Raw genomic sequence first — 17,358 nt, forward strand, 5'->3', positions numbered from 1 at the left:
ATGCACTTTAAAGCGCGTGTGATAAAAGTTAAATGCTTTTGGCCCCACTTCCGTCAATAAGTCCCCGATAAGGGTACAACTACGTCAAGAACGAACCAAAGTCATTCCAAAAGAATGGGGGCCTAATATAAGACAAGGAAATGAGTATTGCTCGTAGTATTATGGAATATAAATAATAATTACAAACTAAAGACCGACAGATTCGGCAAGAGCGAAACTCAAACGAAACTAAAGCGAGCCTTAGCCAAGACACGAACCGCAAAAGAGGAATAATATCTATAGGTTTTTTTTTTTTTTGTACATAGGTATATAAATATACTATAGTATTTGTTAGTTTACCTATAGCCTATGACCTGTAGAGCTGCTTGAGGGGTTTGGTCTCAAATCCTAGTTCAGCATTTAGTTCTAGTAAAAGTTCTGCAAGTTCTCTCTGCTTAGTTCTCTGTAGATCTTGACACACATTTGCAGTCTGTATATTCTAGAAAAAAAAAACAATTTCCTTTACACTTGTATTTGTGTCCCTTACTTTGTTGCTTCTGTATTGTGTGTGTGTGGGTGTGTCTGCAATATTGCAAAATTCCATTCGGTTAGTATTTTTGTTGTAGACTTATTCAAAATTCCAGACAGTACTCTCGGTTGCATATTGCTCGGTCTCTGCGATTTCGTCATTAAAATTCATGTTCGGTGTCCAAAATTGTATTCTTTGTTTGCTAATTGCATTGATTAACTAATCAGTAATCAGGCTAAACCCTTAGTTTTCAGTTGTCTACAATTTGTTAAGTTGTTAATTTATTAACTAGATGAAACAGTTGGTAGCAAATATTTACTTATTGTTCTAATTTTAGTGAATTGCCTTTGTATTTTGTTGCTTTCTGGTGATTCATATTCCTTCTTAGATTGTGTTTCCGTCATCGTAATCTAACCCTAAACGCTATCTAATATTACAATTTGATATTTTAGACATTTATCGTTTTCTGTTTTCTGTTTCTACGTTTTTGTCAATGTGTGTTCCTCATCCTCATCCTCATACGATTACTCTCTCCTCTTCGCCTCTTCTGTTTTCTAAATGGAGCTGGAGCTTTCAAACATTATCTCTTTTTTGCTGAAGTTTAAGTTCTTTTACAATATGATTTGTTTTATTGCTGTTTTGCTGTCGCGAGTATGCGAGCATTACATATAAATATTTTGCTTTGTTTTTGGGTTTTTCGTTCATTTTTTTTTATGTTTTTTTCATATATTTCTGGATCACATATTCAAGTAGTTTCAAAATCACATAAAAATCACTCTTACAGTAGCGTATACAAAATACATGCTTCGTCTATAAATATATAGATGTGTGTGTATTGGTACACACTATATATATTGTGTGTTCCCGATTTCTGGTTTGATTCTTTTCAGTTGAGATATCGTATCGCGTGAAAAATGGATTGATTGACATGTTCAAATATTGCCTTGCATTTGCATTGGTTGCTTTTTCGATTCGAGGATAGAACGAACGTCCCTTAGTCGTTTCGTTTGATATACCAGAGTATTCGTGTGTAAAGTTTCATAAACTATGATAGCAAAAGTGTTCAAACAGTGTCGGAATCGATGTGAGTCAGTGATATTCTCAGAGAAAGATTCAGAGGTATGGTATACGCACTGGTATTTGCGACTCAACAGCTCCATTATAAAACCAATTTCTCCATTCATATTTCTCCACCTGTGGTCTGTGTACGCTTATATCATAAACTATTAAAGCATTTACATTTAACACACATTTATTTATTGTTTTGTTATAATAATTTGTATTTCAAAATGTTTGCTTTTGGCTTTCTCCCTACAAAAACACAGTACAAACACACACAGAGATAAAAGCCTTTGCGCTGCGCTGCCTTTTCTCGTTAGCTTTTTTAATAATATATAATATACATACATATATTTGCTTTTCGTGTATATAGGGTTCTTATATATTCTTGTATATCGTCGTAGTTTTGCTTTTGCTTTTGTTTTTCCATAAATGCCTTTGCAGCTGCGATTCCAATTCATTCACAAGACAGTTTCACTTTCTTTTCGCCGTTTCCGTTTCGTTTCGTTTCGATTACATATGTAGTTCTTTCAAACTAACTAACAATACATTACATTTGCTCATTCAACTTTGTCGTATGCGACCAGTAAATTGCTCTTGATAACTACAATATTGCTGCACAAAAAAATACAATGGTTATTGAAGACGGTTTGTTTTTACATTAATTCTGGTTAACATTTTCTCTTTAAACTGTGTTCGATTCGCTGTATCGAGTTACATTTATTGTTATACTTCCTTCATCACAAATCTGTGTCCAAATGCTTCATAAATATATATATTGTAGATCTATATAGTATATTTCATATTCGTTCTTGTACCATAAGCCAAATGCTTTCAAATAATTTCATATATCTTAACAACTATTTTCTGACATTGACATTTTGTTTTGCGTTGCTTTTGCCTTTTGCTTTTGCTACATTGGAAGCGTCCATTGAGGGGGCTATGAAAATCAAGAGAGTCAGCTGCAAATAAGTACTTAAAGCACTAGAAAAATCACAAAGTAACCTAATAAGAGTACGAGTATATAAAGAATGTTGGTAATTTGTGTTGTGTGTTCGGCTATCCATATGGATTAAAAAGCCCTATAAAAAAATGAACATATCATTAGGGAAAGCGTTGTCGCATTCAGTTGCAAATCAATTTTATGTTCTATAATTACTTTTTGTGCAGTTAAACAATCGGGGAAATACATGTTCAGTACAGACTAAGATTTATGATTCGTGAGTTACATCAATTTATGACTGTTGGCCTGGGGGGTCATTGGCTTGATTATTTTGTTTTTGTCGTTTTCACAAGATTGAAACACACATACGAGTACATACTATATAAAATATAGTTTTGAAAATCGGCTTATATAAAATCACTGGTGGTTTTCTTGTTTGTTGCTGTTTGTTACTGCTGTCTCACGCGACATTACAATGTTAAATCTTCATTAACTTGATCAATTTGTTGTTTTCTATAAATTTGTTAATAGTCAATTGCTAAAAGTGTCTAGAAAAATTAATATACCATTATAGTTATCATATCGAAAGCCAATTACATTCTGTAATGGTTCCGCATTTCATAATTCTTTAGATAATACTAGTGAAAAGTACAATATGACTGAAAATGTGGCATATTTCAATGAAAATTATAGCTAGATCGACGAGTAAATAAACAAAATAAAAATCAATGGATAAATGAGAAATATTGCAAATTCGTGCAGTAGATTGAATACAACGAAAATTGAAAAAATATATAATTATATAAGAGATAAGTTATAAGATACGATTCAATGTTATTCATAAAAAAAAAAAAAAAAAAAATTCATAGTAAAATACCACAAAGTAAAATATATAACTTAATTGTTTAGAGCAGCTAGCTAATTCAATTAATAGTTTGTGCCTAGTAATTGCTAATATTCATGATTAATTTGCATAGAGCTGAAGTATACATAACTCATTAGAAAGGTTTGACATGTGCCTTCGATCAGAAGTTTCAACATTTCGCTTACAAAACTAAAGTTTACTTTTGTGTGTCATGCACATTGTCATGCTGTTCGCGCAATGGGCGCGTGTTAATATCCGATCTCTCAGCCAAAGGGCCAGTTGTGGCCGCGTTGTTGCTGATTGAACATATTCTAGGTATGTGTTGTCATCACCGGCACCTGGCAGTAGGGGCACTCGGTGACCGAGCCGGCGCAAGTATTGCAAATGGACAAGTGATTGCACGGCTCCAGGGTGACGGTGCGATTGTTCTCCTCGCACTTCATGCACTTCTTTGCATTCTCTAAATATAATACTTTGTCAACCTCCTCTAAATCGGTGCGCAGCTTTGACTGAAAGAAGATCGAAGATTATGTTGAATCTCACTGGGTGGCGGCATATCAGAGTCAAGTATATCACCTGCAATTGCTTTAATTTCTGAATGGACAAGTCTCGCAGCTCAGCCGGCAAGTTGAGTTGCATCTGAACCAGATCGTAGCGCTCCTTCCACTCCAAGGCCTCCTGCTTGGCCTTGTCGCGGTGTAGTTCAGCAATCTTCAATTTACAGACCACATCGTCATATCGATTGCTCAGCTTGTGGATCTGGGCGGTCTTCGTAAGCAAATCGTTGGTGATGCTGCTGTTGTTCTGCGACTGAAGCGATTGCAAGCTGAAAGCGTTCTTGGCCGTATTCAAGGTATTCTCGAACAAGCTGTTTCCCACCGAGCTGCTATTGATGTCGTCACGTATGGTATTCAATTCGGATATTCTGACCGATGGACTAATGGACAGGCCGTCGCCGAAGCCAGGGGACATGATGCGCGATGGGAAAAAAAGGCTGTTGTCGTTCTGTGTGGCAGCCGAGAGCGAATTGCTTAGTTTGTTGGATCCGCCGTAGTTGAATGCATCCATGGCGAAGAGATTGGCGTGATTGGTTGGACTGTAGGTGAGCGAGCTGCTGGGAATGTTGACGGCAAAGCCACCCGAGTTGAAATCTGTCGAAAATTGAAACAAACCCATTTGTTAGACATTAGGCAGGCACGTTCGGCTACTTGGTTTGTTTCACTTACCATTAATTGAGTTACTTAGTGTCGTATTAGGAATGTTAATTGGCGCCGAGGAACGTGTTAATAAGCTAGTATTGGCCAGACTCGACGACAGTGAGTTCTCGCGTGGATCTTCCAGTGAGCAAGCTACTTGCAAAGAGTGAAGATAGATACATACATTTAAATTTGAGTTACAGTTAGGCGGATTTGCGGCATTTGCTGCTTTAGCTCTCTGACATTTTGTCCACAACCAACATTTAGAATAGGGAATAACTTGAATATATTGTACATATTTATGTCTTATAGGTTCACCCCAAAATACTCACAACGACTGTCCAGGGGTCGTGAGAAATTTAATAATTTGCTGGAATTTCTTGTATTTTCCAAAGCATCTACCAACATTTTATTGGTACTATTACCATGTTCAATGTTCAACAACTACGAAGAGAACGAAACAAAGAGAAAAATCGAGGAGAGCAATGAGAGAGAACGCCAAAGGTTTCTGTGTGGGATTGATTTGTTAAACAATTAGCTGATATGATCGTTAGCTGGATTAGCGCGGCTGTTGTAATGTTGTTGGTAATGTTGGGGTAGTATGGGAGGATTAGACGATTACAAACACATAGATACACAGGATATGCATGAATGGGTTGGATTTTTACTGGTTGGTTAACTGGTTACTGGTAATACGTACATTATCGCCCAAATGGTGCACATCCCGTGGCTGTAAGTCGGGCAAGGCGTTGGAAATGAGGTCACGAAGCGAAAGTTCATGTTCCCACGTCTTCTCATCGGCCATTACACAAACTTGTTTTGGGTGGAGTGGTGGGAGTTATGGAGAAGCGACACAGAGCAGCACAGCGGCAAAGCATTGATTGATGCATTGATATTTTGAGGGGTTTTTTTTTTTTTTAAGATTTTAGATTTTTTTTTTTGATTCGCGATTTGGATGGTGCGAAGCAAGTAAAAGACAAACAGAACATTAATTCAAAGGTATCAAAATATCTGTATCCCTATGATGGGCCCTACAGAATCTGGTTGTGGAGAACAGCGCCGAAAGCTTTGAAAACTACAGAAAATGCCATTCGAGGATCGCAACTTACGTTCGACATGGGCAAAGGCGCAGAATACGCTGCGTGGACAGTAGCCGGCCTGTTGTACATCGTTGCATTTGGTGGACTTGTATATCTCCGGATGGAACTGCTGTTCAGTGCGTGTGTGACAGTACTGGCAATTGTCGCCGGCCTCGCAATTTCCCGGCTCGCCCCATTCCTCGCCGTGCTTCACATTGGGGCAAGGTGTTGATCTGCAGAAATAGACGTTATATAGGAGTATTGGTTGGTATTGGGTTGACACACCTGTATTTGAACTTCCTGGGCGATCGACGCTTATCCTTGCTGTTGTGATACTGTGGACAGGCATAGCCTTGTCGGCACAGGCGTGGCGGACGCTTGCATGGCTCCGTCTTGTAGTTAGCCAGCACATAGTTGGTGTCCTGCCACTTGGGATCTTCGTTCATCAAGTTGCGCTCCTTGTCCAGGGCATTCAGGGCATTGCTGCTGTCGAGGGTAATTTCCGCATTCTGCAAGGTCTCCAGCTCCTTGATGTCGTACACGGGTGGCCGCTGATCCTGCATTCCATGGGCAAAGGCGCAGTGCAGGCCATTCTTGACGCAGTACCCCCGGCTGTCCGTGTCATGGACACACATACATGTCTTGTAGTAACGCAAGTGGTAGCGTCGCTCGGTGTCGCCAGCGGTGCGGTGCAGGAAGGGACATCTGTGGATACGAGAGGGGAATTTAGTGACGTGCGCTTGGGTCCGGGCTAAAAATACCCACGCAGCTGTTTCCCCTCCTTTGCGTGGGTACAGGAGAAAGAAGCAGGAGAAAGCGCACACATATCAAGTGTGGGTCAAAATGGCTGTTGTGCGCAGAAATTGTAATTGCGTATTATTCTTTGCCAAAGTGTATTCATACAGGGTAAGGAGTTCCCAGGAAACGCACTCTTGATGGTAGCATACTATGGGAAACATATGTATATGCACTTGAAATATCGAGAGTGTAGCACCCCATTATGCATACACCTTGCGCCCAACGCTTGCTATCTCGCTCTCAAAGCTTCAACAAAAACTCGCCCTCACAATAACTGTACATTTTCAAGCTGCCGGGTTAAATCAAAATAAAACGAAGAAAACACGCAAAAGCGAAACGCAATAACAACAATGACGCACACTTGTAGCAGTTGTGTTGTCCGTATGCATGTGTGTGAGTGCGTCTGTGTGAGTTTCGGAGCAACAACCACCGCACAAGATACATTAAACTTGAGGTAAGGCAGACCAGAGTCACGCTCTCTCGCGCACACATTTTTTCACACACATATTGAAACACGCCGCACCATCTACATAATATACCTTGCCAGCACCACCACCAAGTCCAGGCATCAGCATCCGGCGGAGAGACACAGCCCACAGGCGGATTAGAACTTCCCTTCGCTCGCACAATTGCTGAAATCACTTTCACTTTTGTGGGCGACAGTGGCCTCGTCGTAGGTTACGCCTACCCTACTCACTCACACACACATGTACGCTCGCGCAGATACACACACACGCATTTGAATTTCACTTTTTGCTAGACGCTACGCTCCCCCCACACACCCGCACCTAACTTTTTGTTTGTAAACACGAAGACAAGAGATACACACACACGAAAGAAGCACAAAGAGTAAACGAAAAAATACTACGTCGTTTCGCTGGCGTTGTCTCATCCCCAGATTCTGGTGCTGCTGGTTCCCAGAGGCGACGCAATTTGTAATGCCCAGGATACTTACTCGTCGCCGTCGGGACAGATGCCTGTGGTCTCATCGTATTTGGTGCAATAATTATCCGCACTGTAGTTGAAGGTGCCGTCGCGTTTACGAACGGGTCGCCGACGCCGCTGATTTTGAAAATGCCAATTAAAACATATGAACGGACGATGCTGATTGCATTTGTGCTGCAGGAACGACTGGCACTGCTCCACGCGGAACTCCTTCAGGTAGCTGCACAAGTAGAATAATTGCTAAGCTCAGTTTCCACACTTTAAGGATAATTGGGTGGTTTATTTACGTATAATGATTGGGTTTTTCTTGTTGTGAAGACAACAGTAGCTTGCTCGTATCGTTCGCCATCTTTGAAGTGCAGTTATCGTTAAGTGCAGTTATCGCGGGATTATCGTTCAAATATACCGTCCGACCCTCAGAAATATACCAAAATATACCGTCTAATTTTAAAAATATACCGTAAATATACTGACGAATTCAAGTTATATTTTACATATTCCTCATTTTCGATCTTCCGTCAAAAATTACTAGCTATATAGAACATTTAGCCATGCCCCCATAATTTTATCCGATTAGCGAATCTATTTCCTAATTGACTGGTCTATTTTAAGCACTTGCTTTTATTGCATTTTGCGTAAAAAGAAAAACAAAAGAGGATAGTTGTTCGACTAGCTATATAAAACATTTTGCCATGCCCACATAATTTTATACGATTCATTAATCAATTTTTTACTTAACCGGCTTATTCTAAATACTTGCTTTTATTGGATTTCTATATACAGTTGAAAATGAAATATAATAGATTCATGAAATTGACCAAATATACCATTATATATATTATGTGTATATATATATGTGTGTCTCACTTATCGACAAGATAAATATACCGAAAGGTACGTCACATTTTCAAAATATACCACTAACAAAAGAACTAAGATCACATTAAACCTCTTTATTTAAGCAGGATAACAACTTCAGCTTTTTGTAGATCTTTCTTATCCTTCCTCTTTACCTCACGATTTCTTTCACCTGAACTGCGATCAAATTCTTCCAGATTCATTGTTTTCGTGGATAGTATTTTAATACCCATTTGATTAATCGTTAATCGACAATGGGTTAATCGTTCTCTATCCATGATCGGAAATCATATTCTTCGATTTTTAGATTCGATTTTATAGTCGTTCCTCTAAAATAAGGTTTAAACAGAAATAGCTAAAAGCATTAAGCGTAGGTGAGCATGAAACGTTACGTTATTTGAACACTTGCTTCTGTTTTCCCAGTTGCTCTGAAACGTAATTATGTTTTCTTTTTTCCATATTGTTTTACGTGTCCTTCTGGGATACGATTCTGGCTGGTCCGAGTCCTAGGACTTAATTTTCGCTTTCTTAAATCGTACTTCCAAACATGCTTTATTCCACAGGATTGCACTCATTTACTTTTAAACAATTCGACTTTGGCGCGCAGTTCTAGCGATTGGAAAACATAATTTTAATATTAATTAAAGGCAATAGGGTATAAAAATGTCCGTACTACCGGTTCTCTAGAAACATGTGTTCTTGTATTTCAACGTAATAAATTACGTATCGATCCATTCCACTACGTAACACTTCACATTCCGCTTACGTTTCATTCCATACTCTCGTACGTTTTTGGGCATGGCGTCCGCCGGGAAAACACCGCAAATTAGCCACAGCGACTGTCTGTCCTACTTAAAGGTGGGTCAGGATGTCTCTACCGTTCGGATCTAATGGTTTATAACACTCTACAGACTCTCGGCGATGTCCAGCCCGAGGAGGCGGCCCGCCAGTTGGCCCAGAAAATCGGAGCGGAGGAGGAGGCTGCGCAGGGCGACACGTGCGGGGCAAACCAGGCCGCCCTGAACATCAACTTTCGTGTGTACTACCATATTGTGGACAAATACGCCCTTAAGGATGAGCACTTTGCCGACTTGCCGAAGCGGTTGACCTGCAAGGAGCCAATCGCATTCCTGATGCTGCAGTCCGTGCTGCTCACCGACCACTGGAAGCGGCTGGATGCGGATCTGCTGGAAGAGAAGTGCATTGCAGCCATACTGGCAGCACTGACGCAGAACAGCTTGAGTCTGATACCCGTGCTGAAGGCCACCAATCTCCTGGTGAAGAAGTACCCGCAGCTGCAGCTCCTGCCGCTGCAACTGGAACACTTTTATCACTGCCTGCAGCGTCAGAGCCAGACGGGGTCGCGCGAGGAGGCCCTGACGCTATTCAATCACTGCTGCAAGCAGCAGAAGCGAGCTTTTTGTTACTTCCGCCTGATTATGCAGTTCTGGCCGTGGACGAACCGCAACAAATACTATCTTCTGAGTGGCATACTAAACTGGCACTCCCTGCCAGATCTCCTGGCTGAGAGCAACCAAAGCGAGTCTGAGTTCTTCAGCGGCCTGCGGCTCAGCCTGAGCTACAAGGGTCTGCGGGCAGCCAGTCAGTATCCGGTGAAGAGCCTGAGCAATCAGCGATCCCCCGCCTTACTGGCCGGCAGTGTGGAGCTGCTGGTTAATGGGAGCGTGGCCGAAATACAGAATTTTCACTCCCAATGGTTCCTGCGCATCCAGCAACGCAATGAGCTCTTCGAGCTTCTGCAATCAAATCCGCGGATTGTGGAATTTCTGGCCTGCTCCGAGGATGTGCGCTCGCCCAACGACCAACTGCGGCTGATACTCATATTCAGCATGTTCGCGAAGGAGATTTACGCCACCTCCAAGCTGCATTTCTTCAAGATCAGCACGGAACTGTTAACCAACTGCAGTCACTTCGAGACGGAAGCCCAGCTGCTGATATTTCGGTTTCTGGTCGAAAATCTACCCAACTTTGCGGTCGAGGATTGCCTGGAGTTCTTCCACAGCTTTATCGAACGCCATCGTAGTGTGGAGAGCTCTGAGTTCCGCAACACGATGCTGGGCAAGATGCCCACAATCATTAACCACACGGCCAAGCACTTTCACAAGGTGCTTAAGGTGGCCAACGGCGTGAGAGTGGATGGTCTCGCACAGAACATAAAGCGCTTCTTTTCGCAGCTGCAGGAGCTGATCGACCGGGACATCCACTGCGAGGTCTATCAGCCGAAAATCTTTGCCCTAAAGCTGCTGGAAATCCTCAACAGATCGTTGTACGCCGACCATGTCGCAAAGAATGCCAAAATGTGCAGCACACAGCAGAACCAGCAAATGGGCGCATTCCTGCTCGATCGAGGTGTATTCCGGCCTCAATTGGTGGCCCAGCAGCTGTTTGAAACTCTAAACAATCCCCAAGGCTTTGACGATGCCCTCGAGCTGACTGTCTCGCTGATCCTGCAACTGGGTCACGTGAACACTGAGCAGTGTGTGCAGCGTTGCCTGGCCCTTTGCTCCAGCTCCGATGTGGATGAATGTGCCCTCGTCTCGCTTTATGCCCAGCTGGCTGTCAAAAGCCAGCAGGAAACAGGAAGCGGATTGTACAGGGAATGTGTTAGGCGGTTGCCAGAGAAGCTGGAGACCTTCCTAAAGGATCCCCTGATCACTGCCAAAGAGGGAGGCAATCTCTTTGGGTATCTCTGTGTGCTGGATGAGGTGGTCAAAGCTGGAGGAAGATCAGCCAAGGAGTCGCAAGAAATCAAAGATCTGTTGCCGCTGCTAGAACGCATTTTGAATGGCATCTTGAAGTTTCTGAATCTTTCCAACGCCAGAAGAAGACTAGCGGATGCGGAGGAGGAGGCTGACATGGCACCCAGTTTCCAGGACATGGACGAGAGTCTTCAGCTGCTGGTCAACGAGAGTGCATTTGATGCCAAAGATGATGCCGAGGCCTGCGGGAAGTACTTGCTGATGAGCTTCTGGCTGACGTTGAAAGGCTGCTGCGATTTGGCCGCCAGCATGGGCTGCTCCCTGCTCCAAACGGATGCAGCGGCTCAGGCCGATTGGGATGCTCTGCGCCGTTGCCTGGATATCAATGTGGCCGTGCTGACGCGCTGCCGCCACAAGGGCGCCATTGAGTCCGGTGGCCTGAGCATTGGCAGACTCACCCGTGGCATAACCAGCACACTGAAGAGCGAGGATAAAGGATTCCAACTGCTGCACGAGTGCCTCGAACGGGAGCTGCTCGCCGAGAGCCGGCAGGTGAGCACCACACGGCGTGGCGCTGGCTTTGCCATCATGTTCCTGCACGTCCTGAAGAACGACAATCCGCGGCATCGTTTGATCTTGCACCGAGCCGTTCAGCAGATACTTCAGAGGCTTACGGAAAGTCGTCCGAATGTCACAGACGATAATCACGACCGCTGGGAGGCCTTGGTCCTCCACTATCTGTGCGTCCTGGTGCGGGACACGGAGCTGAGGCCGGCCATGTGCAAATACTACAACGAGATTATGATGGTGGCCATGGAGCACATCGACAACGCCGAATGGACCATCTCCAATGCGGCCCTGCAGCTGTTTGGAGCTAGTCTGGGCAAACTGGTGGGCCAGCGACAGGCCACCGAGTTCGAAACGCGGCCCGTCTGGGAGCCCAGCGAGCTGAACTACGACGAGCTGGTCTGCCTGCTGCCCAGAGCCTGCGAGCATATGCTTGACTGCTGCGACAGGCGAAAGGTGGTTACCTCCTCCATTATACTTTTTCTGGGATTCCTCTCCAAAGTGGAGCACCTGCGCACCACCACCGCCCACACAGGCGGCTCAGACGTAGACCCGAGGCTGCTACGCTTCCGGCGCCTCAGTTGGCGTCTGTTGCGGCACAGGTGCGAGCAGGTGCGTAAGCTGGCGGCCACCTGTTTTGTGCGTTCGCATGAGTTCCGCTGCGAACTGCCGGTAGCGCTGCTGGCCAGCGCCAAGCTGGCGGCTCATCTCACGGAGGAGAACTTCTACGAGGGACTGCTGTACACGCTGACAGCGGGCGTGCACAAGCTGCAGCACGAGGCACGTCACGTGTGGAGCGGGCAGCGTCTGGAGAAGTTCTTTGACGATCTGGTGACCACGCTGGAAGTCACTGAGCGAGTCCGTCGCTTCAAGCCATTCACACTGAACGTGCTGTTAGAGCTATTGGAGCTGCTAAAGTCCGCGGATAAGGCAGCGCTGGTGCGGCAGCTACAAGAGCAGTCACAGAGCCACTAGCTCTCTATCTAATCTGGATATCTACCACGAGTATAAGCCAAAAAGTAATCATTAGCTGCTATTAGTTTAGTCTTTCTTTTGCAACGCTTTTACAACTATTCAAATGACGCATTTAATGAACAAAACAGATCTTAAATCGAACGTAAAGCTGTTAAACTATTTTTGCGATCAACTGAAACCCTCGCCAGTCTCCTGCTCCATGGCCTGCTGCTGCTGCTTCTCGTGGGCCTCCTGCGCCATCTGCTGCAACGTGCGACTGAGGATGTTGCGGAGAATATGCGGCTTGCAGTGCTCCTCCAGCCAGGGTATGATGCCGGTGGTCAACTGCTTGAAATTATCCATCGGTATGTGCTGGAATGTGTCGAACATTTCCTCCAAGATGGCCTGGAACTGCACGGGTAACCAGAGAGTTAGAGAAAAATATGAAATTACTGAGATTTTCAGCATGCAAACGAACCACTTGAAATTTCGCCTCGTCTGTGAGGCGGGCCTCCTCTGGCCCTGGATTGGCCTGCTGATGCTGCAGCATATTCTCGTACCCATTCTTGATGATCCGCAGCGCAGTCACCTCCTTCTGCAGCGCTGAGCCCTCGTCCTCTTGCTTGACTTTCTGCTGATTCAGATAGCCAATGTACTCGATGGACTTTTGCAGTATCAGCGCTTTGCTCAGCTTGTAACCCGAGGAGTCGTTGGGCTGACAACGTGGCACCAGCTCCTGCAAACTGTCGTATCCCTTCTTGATGGCGTCCCGTCGCTTCTGCTCCGCCTGGGTGTGTGCCTCCCGCCTGCGCTCCTTGTAGCTGAGCGTCGAGTTGGCCGCCGTCGAGTGTCTGGCATCGCCGCCACTATCGTCGTCATCATCTGTGTGTAGACAGGGGAGAGACGGAGACGGTGTGTGAGAAGGCTGTGTAATAAAACGCTGCTGCTGATAGCAAAAGACCCCGAGGAAATTCAATGCCATCCAGCATTATCTGCTCCCCCTGCCCGGAAGGCAACGGAACGCAAGTGTACCCGAATTGTGGGCCGAGGAGTTGGGTGTGTGGGTGCTGCCCGCACTGCTGCAGCGGGAGTATTGCTTGATGTTTAATTCTTGCTCGTGGTCCATTCCGAAAGTTTCCTCCTTGGCTGTGTTATCGCTCATTTTCAATTTTCAACTGCGACGTTAACTCAAAACAAAAACACCAAAACACGCAATTTCCGTGTTCCCATATGTACACAAGCTATCGATAGCAGTCTGGTATTTAGTATTTTAATAATTCAAGGTGTGGCCAAGAGAAAATTTTATAAATTTGTTTCAAAATGGTCCTGTTAAATATTCAAGCTGTGGGACTGGCGGTTTGTACAATGGCGCTTAAGGAAGATGATGCAAAAAGAGATCCATATTTGCAAATATATTAAAATTATGAATAAATTATTCAAGTAATACAAATTATAATGAACAAATTCACTAGCGAAATATGGAATATTTCGTTCCCAGCTAAATACTATCGGCTGATTTTCTGGTATTAAGCGGTATTTTATTTATCGTTTTTCTTCGCCAATACCGGTCTCACACAATGACTATTGTGTTTCCTTGTTGAACTTTGCCATCGTGTCGCTTTTTCTTCGGTATCTTGCCTTAAACGCTGTTTGTTTAATTTGTTGTTAGAATCGGCAGACGCACAACACACCAACCATGGGCCTGCTTCGAGCCTTGCGTTTGAGAATCATGAATTTCATGGTTTTCTTCCTAATAGTTATAATCCTGCCCAACATGCCGCCTCGCACCACTTTCCCCTACAAAGAATTTATGTAAGTTCAAGGATTAAATAGTGTCTATCTATTGTTATTGACTGTGCTTACGCATGATTAATACAGTGTGAGCCCGCCCAAAGAACTGAAGGGGGCGCTGGAGCCGAACTTTCACCTGGATGGCGCTGAGCGTCTGCTGGAAGGGCGTGTATATGGCCCCGAATGTCTTATAGCCCGCAACAATGAGATCTACACCGGCATTCATGGCGGTGAGATCATCAAGCTATCTGCCAGCCATGTCACACATGTGGCCAAGATCGGACAGCCTTGCGGTATGTAAAGGAATAACAGACAGATAGATCCTGCAGCTAAAATTTAATTTCTCCACAGAGGACATCTATGAGGAGTCGCGATGTGGCCGTCCGCTGGGTCTGGCTTTTGACACGCAGGGCAATAACCTGATCGTGGCTGATGCTTACTACGGCATCTGGCAAGTCGATTTGAAGACAAACAAGAAGACTCTGCTGGTGTCGCCGGCACAGGAGCTGGACGGCAAAGTCAAGCGTCCGGCGAAGATTTTCAATACCGTGGCCGTCGGCAAGCAGGGGGACATCTTCTGGACGGACTCCTCGTCTGATTTTACCATCGAAGACGTGGTCTTTACCAGCTTCGCCAATCCCTCGGGCCGGTGAGTGCCACACTGCGAATGAATGAACGTAGCAGCCGCTGCCGAAACCGGTTTCTAATGCTCTTTCTAATGGCTACTCTCTCCCGCTCTCTCTGTTTCAGTCTCTTCAAATACAATCGCGCGAAGAATGTTAGCGAGGTGCTGTTGGACGAGCTGGCCTTCGCCAATGGCATTGCGTTGAGCCCCAACGAGGATTTCCTTGTGGTGGCCGAGACCGGAGCCATGCGCCTGACCAAGTATTACCTGCAGGGAGCCAAGGCCGGTCAGAGCGAGGTCTTTGTCGATGGTCTGCCCGGTTTGCCCGATAATCTGACGCCCGATGGCGAGGGCATTTGGGTGCCCTTGGTCGTGAGCGCGGATAGCGAGCATCCCAGTGGCTTTAACATATTTGCACGCTTCCCCACCATACGCGTGTTCCTGGCCCGCATGCTGGCCTTCTTCGAACTGCCCTTCCGGTACCTGAACAGCGTGTATCCGAACAAGTTCTCGCAGCGCTTCGTCCACTTTGTGGGCCACTTGGAAAGCATCACTCTGCTGTCGCCCAAGCGCACCACTGTGGTGCGTGTGGACTGGAATGGCAATATTGTAGGATCGCTGCATGGCTTTGACAAGTCGGTGGGTGCCATCTCGCATGTCCTTGAGTTCCAGGACTACCTCTACCTGGGCTCCCCACTCAATCAATATCTGGCACGCGTCAAGTCACCCAAGGCCAAACAGCCCACGGTGAAGGTGCGCAATGTGAGGACCGAGGGCGATGGTCTGGAGGCATCTTTTGGTGCACCACCGCAACCTACCACAACCACGTCCAAGCCAAAGCCCAAGGCAGCACCGACCACCACAACAACGACAACCACGCCAAAACCGACTACAACTACCACTACCACAAAGAGGCCAACGACAAAAACAACAACAACAACAACGACAACGGCCAGGCCAACGACGACAACAACAACAACTAAGCCACCGACAACTAAACCACCCACAACGACCACGACAACGCCAAAGCCTGCTGCCTCGACGACCAAGCGCACAGTGCCTACGAAACCGGCGCCCATCGAGGAACACATTCCAGCGGACACGAAGCCTCCAACAAAGGAGAAGCTCAAGGTCATCAACAAGCAGGGTCAGGGCGTCAATGTGGAGCTCTAAAAGTCCACGAGCGAACCCTTGGAGTCTTGAGTTTATTTAGGATATTCCCAGAAGAGATTCGGTTATTCAAGTAGTCAGTCAGAGCTAATGGCAGAATCAAAGTCCACATTACGTTATTCTCTTTATTCTCCCTGCAACCCGAGAAAAGTATCTCATCTCAAATTGATTTAGGGAGTATCCATGCCCATTTATTGTCTTGATAACATTCCACTCAGGCCTCATGCGATGCCAGTTAATTTTAGTCAAAAAGTAGCTAAATTCTAACTAGCTCGAAGCCTTAGCTCAAATGATCCTCTCGGGCAGCTCATTATATGCCTCGGTTTATAATATGGTTTTGCTACAACGTCCTCTACATTCTACCTTTTTTGGAACTCTGCATTCCCCCCATATATAATATTTACGATTCAAGTAAACAATGCCCAGGAAATTGTTGAACACAAGTAACTCTGATTTTTGTACTGATTTTTTCTTTCTTATTTTCATTGAAAAAATAAAGGTTTTTTGTAAAGATAACTTAATGCTAATTGAGGATGTTTGTGGTTTTGGCTTAGAATAAGATAGATCTAGACTAGAATTAGGATTGAGACTAGGACACTACTGAGTGGACACAGACTGAGTGCTGGTGGCCTTGGGCCGGCTTGGTGGCTCTTTGAAGTCCGACCACGACCAGTCCGTGTAGTGGACGCACCGTCCCAGCTCCTCGGAGTACAGCTGAGACTTGGGGCAGCGTTGGAGGCGGGCACGTGTGCCCTGATTATCGCACACCCAGTACGCCGTGGGATCCCAGAAATTGCGGAACATGCGGTTCATCTCCTCCAGACTCTGGCAGCCTGGTTCGCCGTTATGTTCATGATATTTCCGCTTCTGAATGGGCAGATGTGCGGCAGCGGTGGCGGTAGGCATTTCTTTTTCTAAAAGCGAAACCGGAAACTCGACATTAGTTCACGATGAATCGGCATGGTCTCTAGATATTATATATCTATCTGGTGGGTGGCTACGTGCCTTGGCAATGGTATTTGCCCCAGATATTTTTGTGAATTAATTTCGCCATTTCTCTCACCTTTGTGGGTTTTTTCTGTGTCTTTTAGAAGAATCTCACGTCTGTTTCGGCCCGTTTTGATTTCGCACAGCCTGTTGCTTGCTGTTTCACAATTATTTCACTTCTGATTTGTCATACCGAATCATTTCTCGTTTAAATACTTTTTCTGTTGAGCGGCGGCAAACGACGAGAGCCACGACTCCGACGACGGCGTCGTCGGCTGCGATAGGGGAGTCCG

At 45.2% G+C, this 17,358-nt stretch overlaps 5 protein-coding genes across 10 annotated transcripts; 2 read left to right on the plus strand and 3 right to left on the minus strand.

Moving 5' to 3' along the window:
• Positions 1-283: 283 nt before the first annotated feature.
• On the minus strand, positions 284-7,788 carry LOC108156288 (RING finger protein unkempt). Of its 6 annotated transcripts, none has more exons than XM_017287668.2 (9): positions 7,681-7,788; positions 7,404-7,613; positions 5,936-6,355; positions 5,681-5,883; positions 5,272-5,384; positions 4,904-5,015; positions 4,602-4,724; positions 3,952-4,526; positions 284-3,884 (listed from the first exon to the last, which is right to left on the minus strand). In XM_017287668.2, exons 1-9 carry the CDS (start codon positions 7,740-7,742, stop codon positions 3,687-3,689), a joined length of 2,016 nt encoding a protein of 671 aa, XP_017143157.1. In that variant the 5' UTR covers positions 7,743-7,788; the 3' UTR covers positions 284-3,686. The 6 variants fall into 6 exon arrangements, 5 of the variants coding, with proteins under 5 accessions (XP_017143157.1, XP_017143156.1, XP_017143159.1 ...); XM_017287667.2 differs by having other exon boundaries at positions 4,602-4,727; XM_017287670.2 differs by lacking the exons at positions 4,904-5,015; positions 5,272-5,384 and having other exon boundaries at positions 7,681-7,787.
• Positions 7,789-8,999: 1,211 nt separating this feature from the next.
• Positions 9,000-12,654, plus strand: LOC108156718. The gene is made up of 2 exons (XM_017288369.2): positions 9,000-9,109; positions 9,163-12,654. Exons 1-2 carry the CDS (start codon positions 9,050-9,052, stop codon positions 12,511-12,513), a joined length of 3,411 nt encoding a protein of 1,136 aa, XP_017143858.1. The 5' UTR covers positions 9,000-9,049; the 3' UTR covers positions 12,514-12,654.
• LOC108156720 (max-like protein X) lies at positions 12,573-13,736 on the minus strand. Its single transcript, XM_017288370.2, has 3 exons — positions 13,525-13,736; positions 12,971-13,374; positions 12,573-12,903 (listed from the first exon to the last, which is right to left on the minus strand). Exons 1-3 carry the CDS (start codon positions 13,652-13,654, stop codon positions 12,682-12,684), a joined length of 756 nt encoding a protein of 251 aa, XP_017143859.1. The 5' UTR covers positions 13,655-13,736; the 3' UTR covers positions 12,573-12,681.
• A 332-nt stretch (positions 13,737-14,068) lies between these two features.
• On the plus strand, positions 14,069-16,594 carry LOC108156874 (adipocyte plasma membrane-associated protein). The gene is made up of 4 exons (XM_017288603.2): positions 14,069-14,304; positions 14,371-14,576; positions 14,635-14,932; positions 15,034-16,594. The coding sequence occupies exons 1-4, from the start codon at positions 14,189-14,191 to the stop codon at positions 16,079-16,081; spliced, it is 1,668 nt and encodes a 555-aa protein (XP_017144092.1). The 5' UTR covers positions 14,069-14,188; the 3' UTR covers positions 16,082-16,594.
• LOC108156875 lies at positions 16,443-17,250 on the minus strand. Its single transcript, XM_017288604.2, has 2 exons — positions 17,142-17,250; positions 16,443-16,992 (listed from the first exon to the last, which is right to left on the minus strand). The coding sequence occupies exon 2, from the start codon at positions 16,982-16,984 to the stop codon at positions 16,676-16,678; it is 309 nt and encodes a 102-aa protein (XP_017144093.1). The 5' UTR covers positions 16,985-16,992; positions 17,142-17,250; the 3' UTR covers positions 16,443-16,675.
• Positions 17,251-17,358: the final 108 nt, after the last annotated feature.

This window comes from Drosophila miranda, chromosome 2 (genome assembly GCF_003369915.1).
Source record: "Drosophila miranda strain MSH22 chromosome 2, D.miranda_PacBio2.1, whole genome shotgun sequence".
NCBI classification, from domain to species: Eukaryota; Metazoa; Arthropoda; class Insecta; order Diptera; family Drosophilidae; genus Drosophila; species Drosophila miranda.

Bases quoted from the DNA above. Each gene is read 5' to 3' on its own strand.
- LOC108156875 (XM_017288604.2), bottom strand. From the start codon at position 16,984: ATGCCTACCGCCACCGCTGCCGCACATCTGCCCATTCAGAAGCGGAAA.
- LOC108156718 (XM_017288369.2), top strand. From the start codon at position 9,050: ATGGCGTCCGCCGGGAAAACACCGCAAATTAGCCACAGCGACTGTCTG. The intron at 9,110-9,162 runs GTGGGTCAGGAT...AACACTCTACAG, and splicing joins ACTGTCTGTCCTACTTAAAG to ACTCTCGGCGATGTCCAGCC.
- LOC108156720 (XM_017288370.2), bottom strand. From the start codon at position 13,654: ATGAGCGATAACACAGCCAAGGAGGAAACTTTCGGAATGGACCACGAG. The intron at 13,375-13,524 runs GTACACTTGCGT...GTCTACACACAG, and splicing joins CTCCTCGGCCCACAATTCGG to ATGATGACGACGATAGTGGC. The intron at 12,904-12,970 runs GTTCGTTTGCAT...TTACCCGTGCAG, and splicing joins ACGAGGCGAAATTTCAAGTG to TTCCAGGCCATCTTGGAGGA.
- LOC108156874 (XM_017288603.2), top strand. From the start codon at position 14,189: ATGGGCCTGCTTCGAGCCTTGCGTTTGAGAATCATGAATTTCATGGTT. The intron at 14,305-14,370 runs GTAAGTTCAAGG...TGATTAATACAG, and splicing joins TTCCCCTACAAAGAATTTAT to TGTGAGCCCGCCCAAAGAAC. The intron at 14,577-14,634 runs GTATGTAAAGGA...ATTTCTCCACAG, and splicing joins CAAGATCGGACAGCCTTGCG to AGGACATCTATGAGGAGTCG.
- LOC108156288 (XM_017287667.2), bottom strand. From the start codon at position 7,742: ATGGCGAACGATACGAGCAAGCTACTGTTGTCTTCACAACAAGAAAAA. The intron at 4,728-4,903 runs GTGAGTATTTTG...ACTCTTTGCAAG, and splicing joins ACGACCCCTGGACAGTCGTT to TAGCTTGCTCACTGGAAGAT. The intron at 4,527-4,601 runs GTAAGTGAAACA...AATTTTCGACAG, and splicing joins ACTAAGTAACTCAATTAATG to ATTTCAACTCGGGTGGCTTT.